Consider the following 21,907-nt stretch of genomic DNA (forward strand, 5'->3'; position numbering starts at 1 on the left):
TCAGATCTTTGCCCAAATATTTCTTGGGGTGAAGACTTAGGGAAAATTCAGCTCATACATCTGCTTCATACTCATGCCTTCCTGAACAGAATGTTTATTTGTACGGAAACCTAGATTTCATATCATGCGTTGTTTTAACCGTGCTGTCACAAAACAAGGGCACATGGAAAAGACTTATGCAACTTCCCTATGGTATTATCAGTAATATACTTCAGGCTATTAATCCAACTGGATCTTAAATATGCTGGATTACAATGGAACTCATGTGGAAATACCTCTGGCATTCACATAAAACCACATGAATTCATAATGATCTGCACAGTTACTGTGAATACTAAATGAATTATTAAAATTAATTGTAACTATATTTTATGTGTGGTGAGGGAAGCTATGTGAGCAGAAAAATAAGCATGTCCTTGCTGAAAACTGTAAGGGAATTCATAAACTCAGAATGCAGTATATATGCCAAAGAGGAAGAAATAGATAAGTGTATTCATCCAGGTTTCAGAGTAGTAGCCGTGTTAGTCTGTATTCGCAAAAAGAAAAGGAGTATTTGTGGCACCTTAGAGACTAACAATTTTTTTTTATTGGGGCCTGGCAAGAGTAAATAAGGCTGGGTAACCTACAGCAGCCTGTAAGTGAACTGAAAAGAGAATTTTAGCTATCCCTAGTAAAGGAAGGGGCTGTATTGGGTTTATGCCAACTGATTACAGTGATTCACTCTTCAGGATTTACAGCCCAAAGTGGAAATTCTTGTCAGCAAAGGCCTTGTTTCAGTAATGAAGTCCTTTGTAGAGTAGGAACAGCTCTTCTCCTATGTTTCTGCCATCAGAAATGGGCACTCTTCTTTGGTCTAGGGAGCTGAAGGGTTTTCCAGCCACACAGAGATCGGCCTCCCTGCCTCTGAGCTTGTCCAAGCAATGGAAATCCATGAGCAGAGTAGCAGGACCCGCAATCAAAGACATGGCCACGCTTCCTGTTCAGGACACCATAAATACCGACAACTACTTGTTCTGGACACTGGATCTCTACAAGGTAGATGGGCTCCATAAGCCATGGCTAAGCAGTGAGCTCACAGGCATACAGGCACCTCCTAGCAATGGGGATAATCTGCCCACCGCCACAGTGAATGGCATCAGTGTGCAGGGTCACGTCATGCATATCAAAGCGGACTCCACGCATGTTTTCCTCACAGAGAGCTCCCTCCTTAGTAGCCCACTGGAAGCCAGCCACAACACTGTCCTTGATTTCATTCAGGTACTGCACTCCCTTGGTGATATCCGTCAGGATGTTGGGACCAGTGCCATCTGGACCAAAGCACCAGATTTTACAGGCTTCAGTGACATCCCACTCATACTTCGCAACTAGGTAGCATGCACGCTGCTTCAGCTCCTGACGGGAAGAGACGTCGCATTTGTCGATATCCTCAGCCAATCCATCTGGGAAAGGTCGGGCCTTCATCTACAGCCTGTTGTGCTTGTTGGGGGACTTGGAAAGACACAGCACATTGGATTAGTCTCTAAGGTGCCACAAGTACTCCTTTTCTTTTTGTATTCATCCAGGCATTGAAAAAATGAAAACATGAGGCATACTGATTTTTCTCATGTGACGTGGAATGTGATTAGGAGCCACATCTCAGAGTAAATTTATCTAACAAAGTGTCAAGAAAAATGTATAGTGATAACGTCTTGAACAGCACCAAGTACTCTGTCATAAATTAATAAAGTGAAAGCTTGAACTACGTGAAAACAGAACAAAGAATATGAATGGGCAAGTGCCTCTTATCTTTTGAGTAAGAGCTGTCATTAGTGATTTAGTTCAAGGCAGTCTCAGAGGGGACTGAATGAGATCAAGGTGATAGTTGGGATGGCGGGGGGGGGAAGAAAGCTAGGTAGTATAAATAGAGAGCACAGTAACCTTTTGGGTAAAATCCTGGGAGACTTGCCACTGATTTCAATGTGTTCAGGAGTCCACCCTTTGTATTTAGGGCCTAATTCAAAACTCATTGAAGTAAATAACCTCCCATTGCAATGAGATTTGTATCAGATAATTGGGGCTGATCCTGCTCCCATGCTGGTCAATGGAAAAACTCCTATAAAATCCAATGGTGCAGGATCATGCCCTTAGAGGCTGGTGGGATTGAGGGAAGTTACACAATATTATATTTGCAGTGCTGGTGTAGCTGTGTTGTTCCCAGGAAATAGGAGACACAAGGTGTTTGAGGTAATATATTTTATTGGACCAACTTCTGGAGGTGAAAGAGACAAGCTTTTGAGCTCCACAGAGAACAACACAGTTACACCAGCACTGCAAATATAATATTGTGTAACTTCCCTCAATCCCCCAGAGCTGAAGCTCAAAAGCTTGTCTCTTTCACCTCCAGAAGTTGGTCTAATAAAATATATTACCTCATACACCTTGTTGTCTTTCTGAATATTTTATTGAAAGAAGACAATTTTAGAAATATTTTTTGGCTATTGGTATAAACCCTTTGCCCCACTTGAAACTGTATTTTTGTTTTTAAAAAATGCAGGTACCAGAGATACCAATCTTTATTCTAAAATAAATAAAGGAAAAAACCACTTTTTGAGATTTTTTTTTCAAAGATTTTAATTTCCATATAGTGTTTGGTGTTTCTGAATGTTTAAAACTGTCTATTAAAGAAAATACTAAGAGGATGTTTTGCTTTGAAATTTGCTTTTATGAAGGCTCTTGTGTTTTACCAGTTCATCAAAAGAATTTGATTAGCATATACTGTACCTGAACCTTTGAGGATACAGTGCTTATTAAATCACAGTTGTGTACACATTTCATTAAAGTCATTCTATCAACTTTCTTATATAAAATGTTACTCATCAAAGTGCTGTGGTGTTCTCTGAGATTTGTGAGCTGCTTTTAGGGAAAACTTTAGAACTTTATATTTAACTCTTAAAAAAATACCCTTTTAACTTTTGTTTTGTGATCTGGTTCAAAGCTACAGCTGAAATACCTACTACCCAAATATGCCTATAAAATCTTCCTGGATAACCCAGTAACCTGGCTTTCTTTGTATATGAAAATCACATGCTCAGCATCCCTTCCTACAACAAAAGACCATCTCTTTTAAATAAATTATAACAATTAGAAAAATACTGTAATCTTACTTGCAGTAAAGTATTGCTTTACATCAGGGGTGGGCAACCTTTGGCACCCAGCCCGTCAGGGTAAAGCCGCTGTTTGTTTATCTGGAGCGTCCACAGGCACGGAGTCCTGCTGTTTCCCCGGCTGTGGTTCCTGGCCAATGGGCACTGCAGGAAGAGGCGCGAGCCGAGGGATGTGCTAGCCACTGCTTCCCACAGCTCCCATTGGCTGGGAACTGTGAACTGTGGCCAGTGGGAGCTGCGGGGCTCCGTGCCTGTGGACGCTCCAGATAAAAATCTGGCCTGGCCTGCCAGTGGCTTTACCCTGACGGGCCGGGTGCCAAAGGTTGCCAACCCCTGCTTTACATTTTCATCTAATATATAGATCTGAATGAATAAATTACTATATTTTGTGAAATTTTTTCAAATAACCTATTTTACAATTCATAGTGAGCCAGATCCTTGTCTACTATAAATGGGCATAGCTCGGTTGAGTTCGCTGATTCACAGCACCCTAAGGATCAAGACATTTTATATTTGCCAAGCCATTGCTAATATATACTGCAAACAATCCTTCAGATTAATGTCTATGTGATGGGTTCAGTCACAGTGACCCCCTTGGGACTGTCACCTGACATGCTGTTACCTCTGAACCCATTTTCCCTGCCAGCGTGGGACTCTAGTACCCTGCCTTTTGAGCCCTAGCCTGCTGTAACACAGACCCAGGTCTGGTCCACATCCCCAAAGCTGCAGAATTAGCTGAAAACCACTCAGCAGGTTACGTGCCTCCAGCACCCAGACACCCAGTTCCCAATGGGATCCAAACCCCAAATAAATCCATTTTACTCTGTATAAAGCTTATACAGGGCAAACTCCTAAATTGTCCAACCCTATAACACTGATAGAGAGAGATGCACAGCTGTTTGCTCCCCCAGGTACTAATCACTTACTCTGAGTTAATTAATAAACAAAAGTGATTTTATTAAGTATAAAAAGTAGGATTTAAGAGGTTTCAAGTAATAACAGACACAACAAAGTAAGTCACCAAGCAAAATAAAGCCAAAACACGCAAGTCTAAGCCTAATACATTAAGAAACTGATTACAGGCAAAATCTCGCCCTCAGAGAAGTTCCAATAAGCTTCTTTCACAGATGAGACTCCTTCCTACTCTGGGCCAAATCCTTTCCCCTAATACAATAATTGTTAGTTCCAGCAGACATCTTTGGTGGAAAGCAGAGGTGTTCTCATGACTGGAAACCTCCCTTGTTCTCTTCCACCCCCTTTTATAGCTTTGTACAAGATGGGAATCTTTTGTCTCTCTGGGTCCTCACCCCTCCTTCTAAATGGAAAAGTACCAGATTTGAGATGGATTTCATTACCAGGTGACATGTCACTGTAGGACTTCATTCTTCATTACCAATGGGCTGGCCCACACGCACACAGGAAAGCTTGCAGGTAAATAAATCAACCACAACCAACTGTCCTAGTCAATCAAGATTCTAAACCACCATTAATGGCCCACACTTTGCATAATTACAAAAAGACCTCAGAGTTATACTTCATATTTCTAGCGTCAGATACAAGAATGATGCATACAAATAGGATAAACACACTCGGTGGATTATAAACTTTGTAATGATACCTTACAAGAGACCTTTTGAATAAAGCATATTCCAGTTACATCATATTCATGTTCATGAGCATGTTTCCATAAAACATTATGGAGTGCAATGTCACAGTCTATATTCATTTTTAAATGGAGTTTGTGTGGGAAAGAGTGGAGTGGCTCTTCTTCCTGTGATGAGGTGTCACCTTGGTCATCCTGGGTCTGGTCTAGGGTATGCAGGTTCCCCCTTTTAGTCGGCCAGACCACAGGCCTCTTTTTCTTTTATTTACAGGCACATTCAATGTGTCCTTTTTTGCCACAGTGTCGACACACCAGGTCCGTACACCAGCATTCTGATGCCTGGTGACCCGACTTACCACAGCGGTTACATTCCTGACTCCCCACAATTTTGTGGGTAGGTTCTTGTGACACCTTATGCAACCTAGGGGATGCACTGATGGCTTGTGCTTCTTTTGTTGCCAGTTCTATGGAGAGTGCAATGTCAACAGCCTTTTGTAAGGTAAGCTGAGCCTCCGTCAGTAGACGCTTCCATGTAGCTTCACTGTGCAGGCCACACACTAACCTGTCACCTTAGGACGTCATTTAATACCTCCTTAAATTCACAGTGTTCTGCAAGCTTTTTCGAAGTTGCTACAAATTGTACAACTGTTTCATCTTCTTTCTGGTCTCTTTTGTGGAACCTATATCTTTCAGCAATTACCAGTCATTTTGAAGAAAAATGGGACCCCAGAATTTCCACAATGTCACTGTAAGATTTAGTTTCTGGCTTAATAGGGTGTAGTAAGCTGCGTAGCAGGGAGTAGTCTTAGCCCCTACAACACTTAAGAATATTGGCACCTTCTTCTCTTCTGTAATGTCATTTGCAATAACAAAAAGCTCAAAACGCTCAGTATACACATGCCATTGCACTATAGTCTCCTCAAAAGGTTCCAGTGGCCCTGTAAGTGAACCCATGTTTTAGTTTCAGTTTGCACAATCAGTGCAAACAGGCCAGTTCTCACCCCCATGCCAGCAGCAAAAAGTTGTTTTTGTTTTTTTGGTACCTTGACTTCTACTTCCTTCTGTTGCTGGGGCAGCACAGACATCCCATCCTCGTTGCCACGTTGTTATATCCTTGGGGGCAACAGTTTTAGGAAGAAATCACTGGAGACAAGAGAGCTGTTAACCTTAAAAGCAGCCATTTATTGCCACGCAGAGAACTTACCAAAAAACAGCCCAAACTGGCTGGTCTATCCCATAATACTCTAACTCAGTTGCCATAGCAACAAGGTTCTATTACCATGACAACCAAATACACAATATACACCAAGAACAGAAATCTCAGAGGAAATGGGGATCATGAACATAGTTTTCAATTTTATTTTTTGTTTCCCCCCCACTCAGCCACTTAGAGCATTTAGAAGAGTTATTCCACCCTCATCCCTTATTGTGCATTTGGCACTAATATTCACTCTACAAAGAAAATTTTAAGAAGTTATTTAATTTATAACAATTTTTGAAAAGAGTGCTTTTTCCTCTTTACCCATTCGGAAGAATGGATACACTGTTGCTTTTCTCACAGACAGACAAATTGAATTTGTTCCAAGCAGTGCTGGAGTTCATAAGAGATCATATAGAAAACAGCTTGGCTTCAGAAATAGGAACCTCTTTACAGGCTTCCTTCCTCATACTTCAGCATACTCCCCCTCCTTGTGCAGTTGAAGGATTACTGTATGTGGGGAAAGCCAAATTCATTACTACAGCATGTTAGAAGAAACCTAAACTATACTGGACAGATCAATCTCAGCCTTTAGAATCATTTTTTCATTTTTGTTGTAGCGAGCCTTATTTGAGGATGTCATGCTTTATTGCTTATGTAGGCAGAGCTGTTTTCACAGCAAGACATTCAACAAAGAAGTGCTTCAGAAATGCTGAGAAGAGAGGGTAGGGACTCTCTCTACTCAGCTAATTATTGTATGTGTGGTTTATGGGGCCATCATCCATAGAAAGCCAGTCAGAAATTAAGCACCTTTTTTGCACAAGATATATAATAGTTTGCTGTGTTGCCTTGGGGATATGGCACTAGCCTGGGACTCTGGAGATGTGGGTTTTATTCCTGGCTCTGCCATGGGCCTGCTGGGTGACCTTGGCAAGACAGTTTAACCTCTCTTTGCCTCAGTTTCCACTTCCATAAAATAGAGATGATTCTCGCCTTTGAGCACTTTGAGATCTACTGATGAACAGTGCTGTATAAAATCTAGATGGTGGTATTCTTATAGTGATTTTAGATAATAGTTCTTGGATGAGAATATTTCAATGGATACCAGTGAGTGCATATGTACAGTATATAGACTAATGACAATTTGGTGGAGGAGCTCTATCAGTGATTTGCATTAATTCCCTTCACATAACTGAATCTGCTCGCTGACTGATTCACCTTGAGTTGCACTGTTATTTTACAGCATACTTAAGATCTATTTATAAATTGGAGGTGCCTTGTTACTAATAGGCTATTCCATCAGGCATTTATGAATTATTCACTCCTCCCCTTCTGCTATTTCCCTTGTGTACTGCTATTTCCCTTGTTTTGTTAGATACTGAGAAACACATAATGAAGAGCATGGATGTCATATAAATAGGTATAAATTAAGGTCAATGTTTTAAAAATGACAAGTGATTTGAGTTTCTCAATTTTTAGTCACCTAACTAGTTACATTAAAAGGGCTTGATTTTTCAGAAAGTACAGTGCATCCATCCACTGAAAATTAGCCCACTTTAGAGTATATTCCTTATCATTTTTGAAAATCTTGACCCAAACATAAAACCGCATAATACTTTTAAATTATGATCAAATGAACGTTGCAGGTATAGTTGCTCAGGATATTTTCCCTATCCCACAAAAGTTTTGAGGTTTTGAAAACATTTCCAGACCCATAGGAGGATGAAAAATCAATCTCACTTTTGTGAACCTAAATCTGGGAGGAAAAAGTCAGTTCTGGTCCATCAAAACACTTTTTTAAAGAAAAAGCAAAGGTCATAATCAAAACACTTTCTCTAAAGGAACTTTCAATCTTGAAACAGCCATTTTGAATTGGAAAAATTAGAGCTGGTCAGGAAATTTTTGACTATATCATTTTTGTTCAGTTTATTTCAACCATTTATCATACCCAAGGCTTTTTCTGCAAACGTTTGAACTAAACGTTTGTATGGAAGGTTTCTCAGATCCAGGATGTCTCTTACTTTCAGATATTTAGTAAATTATGTCAATGGAAATGCAATCCTGACTGGCTATCATGATTGTCCATGTTAGGTATGATACAAGGAATATTTTATTTTAAAATAACGTAGGTAACTTTTTTCAGTTACAATAAGGCAGAGAAAGCAATGATACATGAAATTCATGTCCATTATCAGAAAATTTGATAACATATCATCTAATCCAATGTTCCTTAATATTCTTTAACAGTAATAAAATGTTCTATAGAAGAATAAAGTGTTTGACTTTCCTAATATACTAATCTTTCTCACTCTCCAACATGGACAGTAAGGATCAAATACGATCAGTGTAGCAGAGATGTGTGTTAACTGTCTTTGTGCATATTATTTTCAGATTTGAGGTACAAATTAAACAACAAAGTACCTTGGAACTGAGAATGTTTTAGGATCCTAATGAGAGGAAACGGTAGCTTTTTCTATAAGAGGCAATGTAGTTTAGTGGATAGAACACTGAACTCGCACCCAAGAGATCTGGGTTGTAGTCCCGGCGCTGCTACTGACCTGTTGGTTGACCTAAGGCAAGCTGCCTTGAGTTCCCCATAATTCTAATGCCCTCCTTTGCAATCTATGGATGAAAAGTTCTGTAAGAGCTAGGCCTTATCAGTGAATGAATGGATTTCTTCACCTTTACTGTTTTCTGCACATGTACACACACATGGAAAAGACCACATACTATCTTGAGAGCTCTTTCTGAACAATTTCTTATTTTTTATATGAAAGTACTCCTGTCTCTATATAACAGCAGTGGGGCAGTCCAGTCAAAGACGGATTAAAGAACTCCTGTGCTCCCAATCAGCCCCAATCCACCACATCTGTGTGGCTTGGCAGGCCTGGGATGAAAAGAAGCTTGAGCTCCTAGACTGTCATTGGGTTATGACTAGAACAGTCTGAGAGTGCTGCCAGCCTGTATCTTTTGGGAAAAGAAAATGGGCCAGTTTGTTTTTCTTTGTTGAAAACCCCAGGACTAACTTTTGGTTTTTTTTATGCAGGAGGGAGGGAGCAGAGACTTCCCATGGAGTCTGAAAAGACCCTTTAATTTCCTTTGTGGGAGGGAAAGGAGCCTGTCCCCTTAAGGGTGTGAAACTAGTTTCCTTTTTTGTCTGGGCTATTTTATATCCTGCCAACAGAGAGCAGACTTGTTAAGGGGTTCAGCTGGGTTGGACCACAAGAATGCTCTCACAGGGAATGATGTACAAGGTAAGTGAAGTGCCTTCCTTCACACAAAGGGGTCTCCCTGGAACACAATTTGATATTAGAGCTGGTTTACCAGAACCTATTTCATTTATATAATTTTAGAAAATATCTGAATAATTTTTGATGTACAGTGACTTTGAATCTGCAAATTCCAATGGAAAAAAGTTTTATTGGAAATTTCCAGCTAGCTCTACCAGATATTAAATCTGCAACAAGCCAGGCTTAGGAGTTTTCTGCTCTATCTAAAAGTCCCCTCATGCTTACAAATTTAAGTTTGACCATAGTATAAGCTTGGCCTTCATTGCTAAGTTGGAATTGGTTGTCTACATTCGCTATGAAAAGCAAGTCTATCTAAATTCTTAATTTAAAAAAACACCACACAACACTGGACCTCCTTTAGCAAAGAAGTCAATTTAACTGCAGACATGAGAGCTAAGAGAAACTAAAACCAAAGGTCAGATTCAAAATAGGATCACTGTTCTGCGGCTCTCATTCCAGAGCTTTGAGAGAGATTTAGAGACAGACAGACAGACAGAGAGCGTCACAGAAAGTAGTGGAAAAAATTGCCTCTACATATTGCTACTGTGCATTGCACATTGTATCCATCTTCCTACACAATTTGTGTGAAGTTTTAAAACCTCACTGCATCTCATGCAACATTTGCCAATGCAGAAAATAAAGTAATATTAAGTCTAAATGACTGCCCCCCCAACCTCCAAGGGATAGATAGAGGGGCACCCATCCAAATAAGCAAGCACAAATCTTTTAATTTTATTTAGAGATGGGCCTGCTTTATCTGGACTGAATTTGAGCCACAGCATCCCGCATGCATGAACATTAGTAAGAGAGGATGTGCCTAGGAGATGGTGACAAAATCAGTTAGACTAAATTCTACTTTCAGCTACACCCATGCTGTCCAATAGATTTTTGATGAATTAGTCTACCTGTAACTGAGAGCACAATTTGGATCACTATGTTAAAGTCTAGAGAAAGTGACATAGAACTGCAACATTAAAAGGAATCATACCAGATATCTTTATTTTTTATGTTATGTGGTTCTGATCTTCCCCCTCCCCCAAGTAATTCCCTTTCAAGGTACAGTAACACAAAGAATATGTGAAAGAACTTGAAATTTGGAAAATGAGTCAATTAAGTAGTTTATTCCTTTGTTCACAATGCCCATAAATAACTTTATTATATTCAGTTCCAATGCAGCTAGATTGTTGTTAGTATATATATATTCAGGCCTGCCTCAAAAGGCCTATACTTTAAGAACTTAGGTGTATGTTTATCACTTAGCTAGTTATAGAGGTATAAAATAAAGAATCAAAGCCACAAGTCCGCCTGTGTATGGGCCTTCTCTCACTAGGATAGTCTGAGGCCTTGTTCATAGGCTAAGGCCTTTAGCTAAGCAGCAGGGGCAGCCATAAGCTGGGAAGCGACTGGTTACATCCTTACATTCCAAACCAGTCACTTTGAAATAAGGTGGTATTGGGCTGTTAGGAAGATGATCCTATCCTGATAGTGCCCATCACCACCAGATAAAGAAACAGATCTTAAGATGGTTAAAGAAAACTTAGTTTGATAGCATCCTGTCTGGCAAGAAATCATTTATCAATGGTTGTGGTTGTGAAACTCTCATTTCTGTATTGTTTTATCTTTATGGTTTCCACTTTTTTATTGTTAATCTGTCTGGTTCTCTAATTGTTTCTGTCTGCAGTATAATTAATTTTGCTAGGTGTAAGTTAATTAGGGTAGTGGGGTATAATTGGTTAGAGAATTATGTTACAATATGTTAGGATTGGTTAGTTAAATTTCAGTAAAATGATTGGTTAATGTATAGTTGAGAATATTACTATATAAACTGGGGTCAAACAGGAAGAGGGTGGGAAAAATTGGAATCTTGCTTGCTAGAAATTAACCCCAATAAACATTGCATTGTCTGCACTTTGGACATCTGGTCTTTTGCTGCTTGCTGTCTGCATGACAAGAACCAGGGAAGTGGGAGGGTGGAGGGAAAGCCTAACAATTGTCAGTGGATGAAAAGTGCCTTTATAAAAAACTAGGTATTATTGTTATAGGATTCCAAAAGAAAAATGAAACAAGCATTGTTAATTACCAATTTAAAAATACTTGTAAGGTTTTTGAATATGCCCAATGCATAATAATGTATAATGGTCCAAGGTACAATTCCTGATTTGTATCTGCTCATTCTAGTCCTTTGAATTGACATTCCATAAAAACAACCACTAAGAAACAGGCATAGTCCAATAGAATGTGAGGAGTTAGCATAAACTAGCCACTCCTCTCCTTTGAGTTTAGTTTCAACTAAATCTAAAAGTCTCTTTTAATTTAATAAATTGTAGAGTGGGTTGGACGGCACAGCAAAAAGTCTCTTATGGGGGGAAATTAAGGTGGAGACGTTCTAGCTAGAAAAAATATGGGAGAGTGTTATGACTGCATTGTATTAACTTACTGTCAAATCTGTTCCACTGCCATCTGTCTTTATTTTGTTAACTTACTTGATCAGACATTGAAGTATTTGAGATCATTAGTAATGTTTCTAAGAAATTATTCCTTTAAAAATGAATTGTCATAAAAATAAGGTAATTTTTTTGTGGTTTGCAACTGTCAATGAACAATATTTTTAAAGAATGAACTTTTGTAAACTGTATGCAATCAGTATCCAAATCCAACATTAACTATCATCTGCAAATCTCATTATGTGCAACTCATGAGTATAATTAACAAATTAATTTACATGCAGTTAGCCCTCTAAATGCCAAAACCTTTTATTCAATAAATTCCTCTGACTTTCAAATCAGAACAGACATATGGCTCTGAGAAAGTAAATGTGTACTGAAACGCCATAAAGCTAAAATGAGACATTTAAATCCTCTAGAATAACATTTTAACTATTTTTCTAAGCATACATTCACTCAGCTGTCCATGCTTTCAGCACAAATTCTGTATAAAGGAAAATCCTATTACTGGGTCCCTGGGGTGCAACTTGGACAGTGGGAGCATTGAGGTCTCTGTCCCACTAACCTGGGGTATCCCTTTCACCTTGTGATGATTTGTCATGCCACAAACCTCTGGCAGGTACTGCACTTATGCAGACATCCACAGGCAGAGACGCACCCAACTGTGTTACATGAATGATCTCTCAGGCGCTCATGAACCGTCAATAGGGAGGCACCAGCCAATTCCCCCCAGCTCCCCAGCCTTGCACCCCAGACCTGTACTGTCTTGCACTTGTCACAAGCCTGACCAGTGCAAGTTTATTACCCTGTCCAACTCTCTCTTGATGTGGAGAGGACACATGCTAGCCTTCATAAATTGAGCTGAGATTTCCCAAGCATTTCAACCAAACACACTGTTTTAGGTAAAATATAGACCAGGTTTATTAACTTATGAAAAAGAGAGAGAGATATTTTAAGTTACTATAAGTAGCAAACAGATCAAAGTTGGTTATTTAAGAAAAAAAATAAATTTTCAGTCTGAATTATACAAACTAAACAGGATTTGAATCAAGCAATGTCTCACCCTGACAGATGGTATAAACAGGTCACAGATCCTCAATACACAGGCTGGAACTCTTTCCCGGCATGGGACCGCCCTCCCCCAGTTCAAAGTCTTTGTCCGCCGGTTGTTTTTCCAGGTGTGGTGTTGTGGGGGGAGTGAGCCCAAGTCATGATGTCACTTTCCCTCTTTTATAGTTTCTTCCAGCTTGCTGGAAAGATCTATGCTATGACATGAGGGTCTGCCCCCATTGGTCTAGCAGTTTCCATTGTCTATGTGTTGTCTCTGAGAAGTCTTCTGGGATGGCCACTGGGACTGGGAGAGTAGCTTCCATTTAATGTACCATCAGCTGGTTGTGCATTGAAAGGCTGGTTGTGTGTTCCCAATCTCACAACATATTTCAGCAACATATACAATAATACCTCATATACAATGATAACACATACAATCCAACTGGATATTAATGTTCAACAGATCAAGACTTTTAAAATGATACCTCACAAGGCATACTTTGTACAAAATAATCATAATTATAGGACAGTGGTGAATAAGGGGGTTCCAGGGTGCTGCTTTAGGTACAGAGTGTCACAAATCCACATACATTCTTTTTTATCTTTCTTTATTTAGAACTTAGGTGATTTGAATAGTAGTTTAAAACATGAGAGATTTAGTATATAGTAAGTCAGCAGTCAAGGGTCTGATTACGTAAAGTAAAATTTTGTAGATACAAATCATTGCTTTGTGAGTCCTGTCTGTTTTACTCTCCATTTCAGTTAAGTTCATCTATCATGTGAAAATACTTAACTACACTACAGTTATTAGGAAAATTACTGTGTAAAGCCTGATACTTCAGTGTGTGTGTGTATATATATGTGTGTGTGTATATATATATATATATATATATATATATATATATATACATACAATTTTCTTTTATATATTGCAATTCTGATAAAGATAGAAATGTCTTTGTATGAAAATGGATAACCTAGCCTAGCAAATGCTGAGCCCTGAAACTCCTATTACCCTCTTAACCCCCCCCCATATCAAGAATACTACATTATCTCTCATTCACTGGTAGTTTAATTTGTGTACATGCAAATGACTTGGTTGTGGTGATGTATTGCTTACCACTCTTCACTTATAGGCTGTTTCCTGATTAATTTCTATTCATTAATTCATATGCAGTAGACATCACTTAAGTGCCTTTTAAGAAAGTAGTGTAACTAAATTTATCTTAAATCTGTCACCTCAACATAGAGAGATGGACAGCTCATCCTGCCGACAAAGCTGACACTGCTCATGGGGCTGGAAGTATTTTGTTGGTAAAAGTGCTGACAAAGTATTGACAAAGAGCGTTTACACACGCTGACTTTTAGCAACAAGGCTGTGTTGACACAGCCTTGTTGCTAAAAGCTGCATGGTGTAGACAAATTGGTTTCTTCTCCTGGCCTTTGTTTGTTTTAACTATTTAGGCAGTCAGCTCTTCAGAGTACTATTCTTTTCCAAGTTTAAATTTTTTGGAGGTCAGAAATCTTTCATTGTAAATCATGAGATTTGAGAAGGAGTGATGGGAAAGATAGAAGTCCCTTTCTGTATAATATCCAACTCTGCTATGAGACCTCAAATAAAATTCCTATGAACTCCTATCTTTAACTGTGGTGCTTCTGAAGAAAATAAGTTTTGGATGATATGACCTCCTTATATAATTTTTAAAAGAAAAAAGGCAATACTTTATACTGCAATTTCCCCATTGGCACCTCCTGGCTTGCCCTCTGATTATACGCACATACCCCCTCACCTCTCAAAATGAATATAACAGCAACTTGCCAATTTCAGTGTTTTTCCTTCATTTCCACAATAATCCAGAATCCTTCAAATAAATTAATCCCCTGTATCCTGACCTTCAAATTAGCCAAATCACAATATTCCTGATCTACAGTTCTCATAAACAAAATATCACTCATTGCCAAGTCGATGGCTTGCCTATAATTAGCATATGCAAATAAATGTTTTAGCTAATATTGTAATCTTCTAGTGGAGCTGTAAAAGCAGCAAAGGGGCAGTACAAACTATATAACTACAGATAAAATTACCATCTAATATGAATTTGGAATATAAGCAAGTACGTAGTTTTAACTTGCATTGAAATAAACACACTTGTGCTTAGAATTTTAAACAAATGGTAATAGTGCCAAGGCTATGACTACACTAGAGAGCTTACAGTGGCGCAGCTGCACCGACACTGTAAGCTCTCTAGTGTAACTGTCATAAGCCGACGGGAGAGCTCTCCTGTTGCTTTAATTAAACCATCCCTGACAAATGGCGGTAGCTGTGTCAGCAGAAGCTCTCCCGCTGACAGAGCGCTGTCCACACTGGACAATGTAAATTATACTGAGATTGGCTATGTCTATACTGCCACTTATGTGTGGTACTTTTTCTTTCAATTGCAAACTTTCCCCTTGTTTTGTTTGCTGCCTAATCATGAGTGATTTATGATAAGAGAAAGACTCTCTTAATGTTGTTGTAATGTAATGCTATTTAGTTATTTAATCTAAATTATTAAGTGTTTTATGATGGGGATTAGCATAATGTATAGCTTTGATCAGCAACCTTGAAATCATTTTCTCTTGCAAGAGGTTATTTTGATATCCATCTGTATTTTATTGCATATCAGGTTTCTATTATTTGTCAGCCTATACTCTTCATGTGTGCAGTGTAGTTTGTTGTTCACTTATGCTAAACAATCTGCTCCACCTTGCATTTTGCTGTGATGCCGAAGAAGAGTTGTGTGGCTGGGAAAGCTTGTCTCTCTCACCACAGAAGTTGGTCCAATAAAAAGTATTACCTCATTCACCTATACTCTTCATGGCATTTCTTCCTTGTGGATTAGCTTTTAGTGAGTCTAGCAACTGGTAAACAATGAGCCTATCCACCAGAGTAGACAGCATGGTAGAGAATAAACCATGCTTTGACTGTGATAGTAATACGTAGCCTTATATAGTGCTTTCATCAGTGGCTCTCAAAGCGCTTCACAATCTTTAATGTATAAGTAGAGGGCTCCAGAAGAGAATGTGTGATATAGGGATGTGGGGGCTGCTATGCCACCCAAATATAGGGTTTGTTAATACTTTAATTGCACTGGGTGCTCCCTGATCTTCTGTAATAGACGGGAGGATGGGCTGATGGGCTGGCATCTTCCTCATCATCCCCTGACACTTGGTCCCAGGAGCCCATAGGTTCCCCTGCATAACTGCTGCTGCTTCCTAGTGTAGTTAGTCTATTATCTCAACTGCTAGCAGTCATCTGTGCTACAGTGCTGAAGGTTCAGGGTTTAAACTTTGCCAGACCAATGGAAAATTGCATATAAAAATAATGTTCTTTAAATGTAGGGTTTAGGTTGCAGAATCACACACTCGAAAGTCAGAAAATCATAGATTAACGGTTGCCCATGCAACATTAATTCTGCTCCTTTTTGTGTTATCATGTAATTAAGGACTGTATCATAACTCCCCCCACTTCCCCAGGATCCTTCATTCATTCAATATACAGAATGGATGCACAAAGGGGCAGAATTAATTCTGCACTGGCTACTTTAAATCTGGCACTTGCTAACTTCAAAGTGATTAGTTTTGGAATTGAAAATGTTCAATAATTTTTTTTCTTTTTTAAAATGTACTATATATAAGAAGTTGACCCCTGAATATACACTCTATTTTACTCTAGAGATCTTCCAGAACTAAACTGAAGCATATTGAGCAGGGGTAATGTTTTCAGGATTGCCATCCATGCTATCTCTAATGTAGATAAATAGAACACCACTGACTGTATTTGAGCCACAATGTAGCACTTATCAGTACTAAAAACTCTTTTTAAAAACCTTATCATTTGAAATCAAGAAGTGATTTTCAAATTATGTAACTGACCTACTGAAGGGATCTAGATTCCTAGATTTTCAGAACTCAAAAATAACAATGTGAAATAAGTTAGGGCCAGATCTTACAAATCATTGCAACTCTGTCCTATTAAATGTAGACAAACTACATGGACCCACATCAGAACACTAGATCTGAGTCCCCTTGAGTTTGAGGAAGTTTAGATCTGGATCTAGAATGGAATTTCTTAGTTTGGGGCCTTCTCTCTAAATATATAAGTATTAGTTTTGCCCTGAGCTGCTAGCCTAATTTGGGACCTTGTGGGTTTTCCAACTGAGGGTAGATATTGACAATATTTCTTTGATGAAGTTGTGTTTATTTTATTTTCTTCTGAATGCAGAATGAATTGAATAGCAGGAAACAGCTTCTTTTGTTCACAGCAATAGGAGTACTTGTTTCAGCCTTCATCCCGACCCAAAAACCTCTCCAAATTTCTTCCGTAGTCAGCCACTGTGTTTTCAGCTGTTCTTTTGGGCTCACTGATACTCTCTCTGTCTTGTCTTCAGTTTCTATGGTTTGCATGTCTCCCTCCCCTCCCCTCCAAAAATAAACAGCCAACATTGCTGGGCAGATTCACACACACCTTTTTTGTCTTAGGTGTGAACTCACCCTACAATTAACATAACTGTAAGCATAAACTCCAACATCAATCCCATAACAAGGTTTTACCCAGCTCATGACAATGTTTTACACACTGTACCAATTTCAGATGTATCTGTTAACAAAATGTGTTGTCAAGTGACTGATAAATTTCTAGAAATTTACATTTTGAAAGCCATTTCTTTATCATTATCTATAATAGAAGATACTTAAAAATAAAATTAGGGGACGGTATGCTGCTGGATTGAGCATCTGAATCTCCCAGCTATCCCCGCTTTGCCATTCATCCAATGGGGCAGCATCATATTGTAATCCTATGATGTGTGGAGGCTCAAGCCTGCAAAAACTTGCGAATAGACAGAGACCATTGTTCAGCAAAGCACATGCTCAAGTCAAGTTTTTTGCTGAACAGGAACTATCATAGTCTTAAATCCTGTTGAAGTAAAAAAAATTTAAAACCATTCTGATTTCCAATCTTCCTGACAATTACATCTGGCTTTTTGCAATTGTCTGCTATTGTGTATAATTTCAGCATATTTTACAATGCTTAATCACCAGAATAAGTATTCAGTCATTTCAATAATTGATTTTTTTTATTTTTATTTTTTTGGTAAAAAAAACACTCATTTTTAGTTGTTAAATGGTTTTGTAATACATGGCAGATGCTGACCTATAAAAATCCCCTTCCATAACAATGTCATTCATGGTAAAATTGTCAACATTGAAATACCTGGCAACTGCTGTTTAATGCCACTTTCAACAGATTTCTAAAGTACCATGTAAGCTAAAAGCTGGAACCTGAAAATTACACTTATTCAAGCATTGTGAGAATTCAGCTATTAATAAATTTTCTCTGGCCGTGCCTGTATCTAATTCAAATACGATGTCTAGTTTCTGCTTCAGTTCTCCACTGTATCTTCAGGCCTCACACAGTGTCTCTGGGTATAATCCATTAGATGTTGTTTTAAATAGACCCCTAGAGAGATTTATCCCCCGATTTCTTAGGTCAAAACTAGTTTTAAGTAAGTTTGCATTGCTTCTGTAAACAACCCCCCATCACTTCCATTAAATCAGTTAAAGAATATTGAAACAAAACAATACATATGTGAATATAAATAAATACTTGACAATCTTTAGTACTTGGGTCATCTATAAGACTAAAAACACCTTCTGTAAATCTATATTCTAAACATTAAAAAAAAGTTTCCAGTTACTAGTAATTCTATGGGGCATTGGAGTTACTGTATGTGATTTAAAATCACAAGTTTGGTTTTTTTTGTTTCCCTGATTTACCTCTTAATAGAAAACAGCACATACAGATTTTTTTTACAAGGTATTAGGGAAGAAATGAATACATTAGAGCTAGATTTGTACTATGATCCATCTGCAATACTTCTGTATAACAATTAGTTTAACACAGGTTAGGCACCATTATTTTCAAGTCAAGCATGCAGAGCAAACCTGGTTTTTCCTGGCCTGCTCATCTGCCTATTTCTTTTTCTTGTCCAACAGTAGTCATATAGATTTTAAATGGGGAAATGCACCTAGAGTTCTTGAAATGATCATACACTGTGAGCTGCTCCTATTAATGTTTTTTATCATACTGCCTGTGTGCCTTCTGAATACCTTGCCAAATATGCTCTAGCAGAAAACATGGAAAGCAAACATTCACTCCAATATTTTCTTCAGATAATTAGTAGCTCAAATAACATGTTTTATTCACAATAAATTACTCTTTGTAGAGTTAATTCACTTTGCTTGTATTTGCAACCCTTTTTATTTGCTGACTTGCAAACATTGGGGCAAGTGAAGTTTTGTCACTTGCAAAAATGTTCTCAGAAAGCAAAACTATTATTGTATTAGAGTATTCAGATCAGTGAAGCCCAGTCAGTAGTGTGCTTGACTGGTGCACAATAACCTGTTTTCTCTTTGGGGTCTACCTTTCTGTGCTTTAACTTTCCTATTTGTTTTGTCTCGTCCACTTGGATAGTAAGCTCTTTCGGACAGGGTTTGTACTATGTCTAGCACAATGGGTCAGTGATCCATCTGGGGGATCTAGAAGCTACTGCTCTACAAACGAGCTCTCAGGGCCATTTTTAAGCATGTTTTCTTTTAATTCACACACAAGATTTATGAAACAAATCTGTTTTATAATATAAAATATGCAGTTGGCTTTCCTAGCTGGCTTTACTGTGAAGCTGTTACAGAGAGGTTTAGGATAACTTTAGGAAAGAACACTCCTCAAGGATTAATTTAAAAGTATCAAGGAAGATGAACATCTAGCATTAGAAAAGTGCATTTCCCCAGTATAGCACCTCCTGCTGGTCATCTCAGAAATTAGCTCTTTCTAGCTTTCAGAGCACCCTCTGCAGGCTGGTGTCTCCCCTGCTGCTAGCATCCATGTCCCTCCCGGATCCCAGTGCCCTTTACTCTGGGATTCTGTCCCAGCAGTACCCCCATACTCTGGGTCTCCCCTCCCTGGGGAGCCCCCAACCCTCTAAACCCACCTTGCCTCAGTGGCTACTGCCAGTCATCAGCTAGCCCCCACTCACTGGGGCAGACTGCATTCTGTAAAGGCCACTCATCATTGGCAAGGAGGTTAGGACCTGCTGCCTTTGCCTATCCTCAGGCTGCCCCTCTGCAGCCCCAGTACCTTTCTGTGCCTTTATCAAGGCCTGCAGCCTGGGGTTTTACCAAGCTGGAGCTCCCCAGCTCCCTTTACCCTTCCCCAGTACTGCTGGCCTCAGGTACCTTTCTCCCAGGCAGCTAGCCCTTCACACTCCAGGGCTAGAGTGAGACTCCTCCAACTTCTGGCCCTCAGCCCTCTTATAGGGCCAGCTGTGGCCTGATTGGGGTGTGGCCCCAGCAGTGGCTGCTTCCCCGAATCAAGGGGGAAGCTTTTCCCCAGCTGCAGCCCTCTCCAGGGCTGCTTTAACTCCTTCAAGGCCAGAGCAGGGTAACCACCCCTCTCAACCAAGACATTAGTAATACTCATGGAGCACAATGTTAAAAGAACCTTAGGCCATGTCTAAACGTACAGCACAGCTGCACCAGTACAGCTGCGCTCTTGTAGCACGTATGCTGAAGATGCTCTTTGCCGACAAAGAGTGCTCTCCTATCGGCATTAAAGAAAAACCCTCTGCAAGTGGCAGAAGCTCTCCTGCCAACATAGTGCTGTGTGTGTACATGAGAACTTATGTTGGTGTAACTTATATCACTCTGGGGTGGAATAGTCACACCTCTGAGTGACATAAGTGTTGTCAACATAGGCTGTGGAGTGTAGACATAGTCTTAGTCTTGAGTTACAATGTTTAAACTTGCTCATCATATTTTGTAAGGTCAAATAAGTCTAATTTTTTCCTGGTTCCATGCATGTTGTGGTCATTTTGCATATGACAGCCATTTAAGCAGATAGTTGACTTTTACTGTTAGTCATTTCTAAGAATCAAATATAAATTAACTATTCTTCCAGAAATTATGTAAACTGCAAAGTTTAGGGCTTGATAGAGCTTATTAGCAAGACTGGGGAATGCATGGATGACCTTCTGGGGACCTTCATGTGAAGTTTTGGAGCAAGAATCTAACAGGGTATTTTTTTACACAACACCCATGGGTGAAATACATCCCAGTGCAGAGGTCCTGCATGAGGCCCTGAACATTCAATTTAAGGTTTTAGGAGCAAATCCTAGCCCTCTTCTGTTGGTGAAAAGGGATACCATTAGCAGAATGGTGTGCAAGCAGAAGGAATGGAAGTTGTCGTAAAGAAAATGCACCAACTTTGCACTGCTTCTGATGGAGGCTCTCTGACTTCTGTTCTGTAGTGCTGGGAATTATGTTGCAGGGATAGAACTGGTTTAAAAATGTGAACACTTGTGAAAATTTTGTCAATTTTTTTTCTATTTTTCGGTTGAGACAGATTGTCAATGACAGCTGAGAGTTGTGGACCAGTGAGAGAATACTATCTGAAGTAATTTAGAAGAGAAAGCTGCGAGTGTATGAGAATTAGCATCTTCTCCTGTTCTACAAAGTCTAAGTTGGGGCTGGTGGAGCAATGCAAAATAGCTTACAGTATTAGAAAACCTAAGAAAAAATCCAAGTTATTGTTTGTTTATTTTTTTATCAACGTTTTACCATAAAAAACAGGTGAAAAAAGCACATTGACCCTTAAGGTCTGTCTAAGTTTCAGCAGTTTCCACGGGCTTCCCTATGGGTGACAGGACTATGCCAAATCTCTACCATGCTGTGGGCTACAATAATGTCCCTAACATGACCCTCTCATTCCAGCATACCCTCTCCGCCAAGCCTTGGAAGATAGCTTTATGACTGCCTTTTACAGTACCTGAGTTGTGGAAATTCTCCCAAAGCGTGAACCAGGTATTTAAAGCCTCTGTATGCTGCTCCGGTTCTTTCACCTGCTTAAATGGGCCAGAATGGATTAAGGATCATACCCTAGATCTTTAATTGAGAATGTATTGTGGTTTAGTGCAATGATTCCCAAAGTGGGGGTCCCTGCGCTCCTGGGTGGGTTATGCAGGGGTCCATCCCTTGAGAAGTACTGCATTGGGACCAGAATATGCTAGATTGGCATTACAGCACTCTTGCCACATGCAGGACACTATTTTGTTATGAAAATGTCTGTAATGATCTTGGGGTTC

General features: G+C 39.3%; 1 protein-coding gene across 1 annotated transcript; it reads right to left on the reverse strand.

Moving 5' to 3' along the window:
- Positions 1-954: 954 nt before the first annotated feature.
- On the reverse strand, positions 955-1,517 carry LOC119860510 (elongation factor 2-like). The gene has a single exon (XM_043491027.1). It carries the CDS (start codon positions 1,459-1,461, stop codon positions 1,060-1,062), a length of 402 nt encoding a protein of 133 aa, XP_043346962.1. The 5' UTR covers positions 1,462-1,517; the 3' UTR covers positions 955-1,059.
- Between the last annotated feature and the right edge of the window lie 20,390 nt (positions 1,518-21,907).

Source organism: Dermochelys coriacea, chromosome 8 (assembly GCF_009764565.3).
Source record: "Dermochelys coriacea isolate rDerCor1 chromosome 8, rDerCor1.pri.v4, whole genome shotgun sequence".
Taxonomy (NCBI): domain Eukaryota; kingdom Metazoa; phylum Chordata; order Testudines; family Dermochelyidae; genus Dermochelys; species Dermochelys coriacea.

What these genes read in the sequence shown, in the direction of transcription:
- LOC119860510 (XM_043491027.1), bottom strand. Translation starts at nt 1,461, where the DNA reads ATGAAGGCCCGACCTTTCCCAGATGGATTGGCTGAGGATATCGACAAA.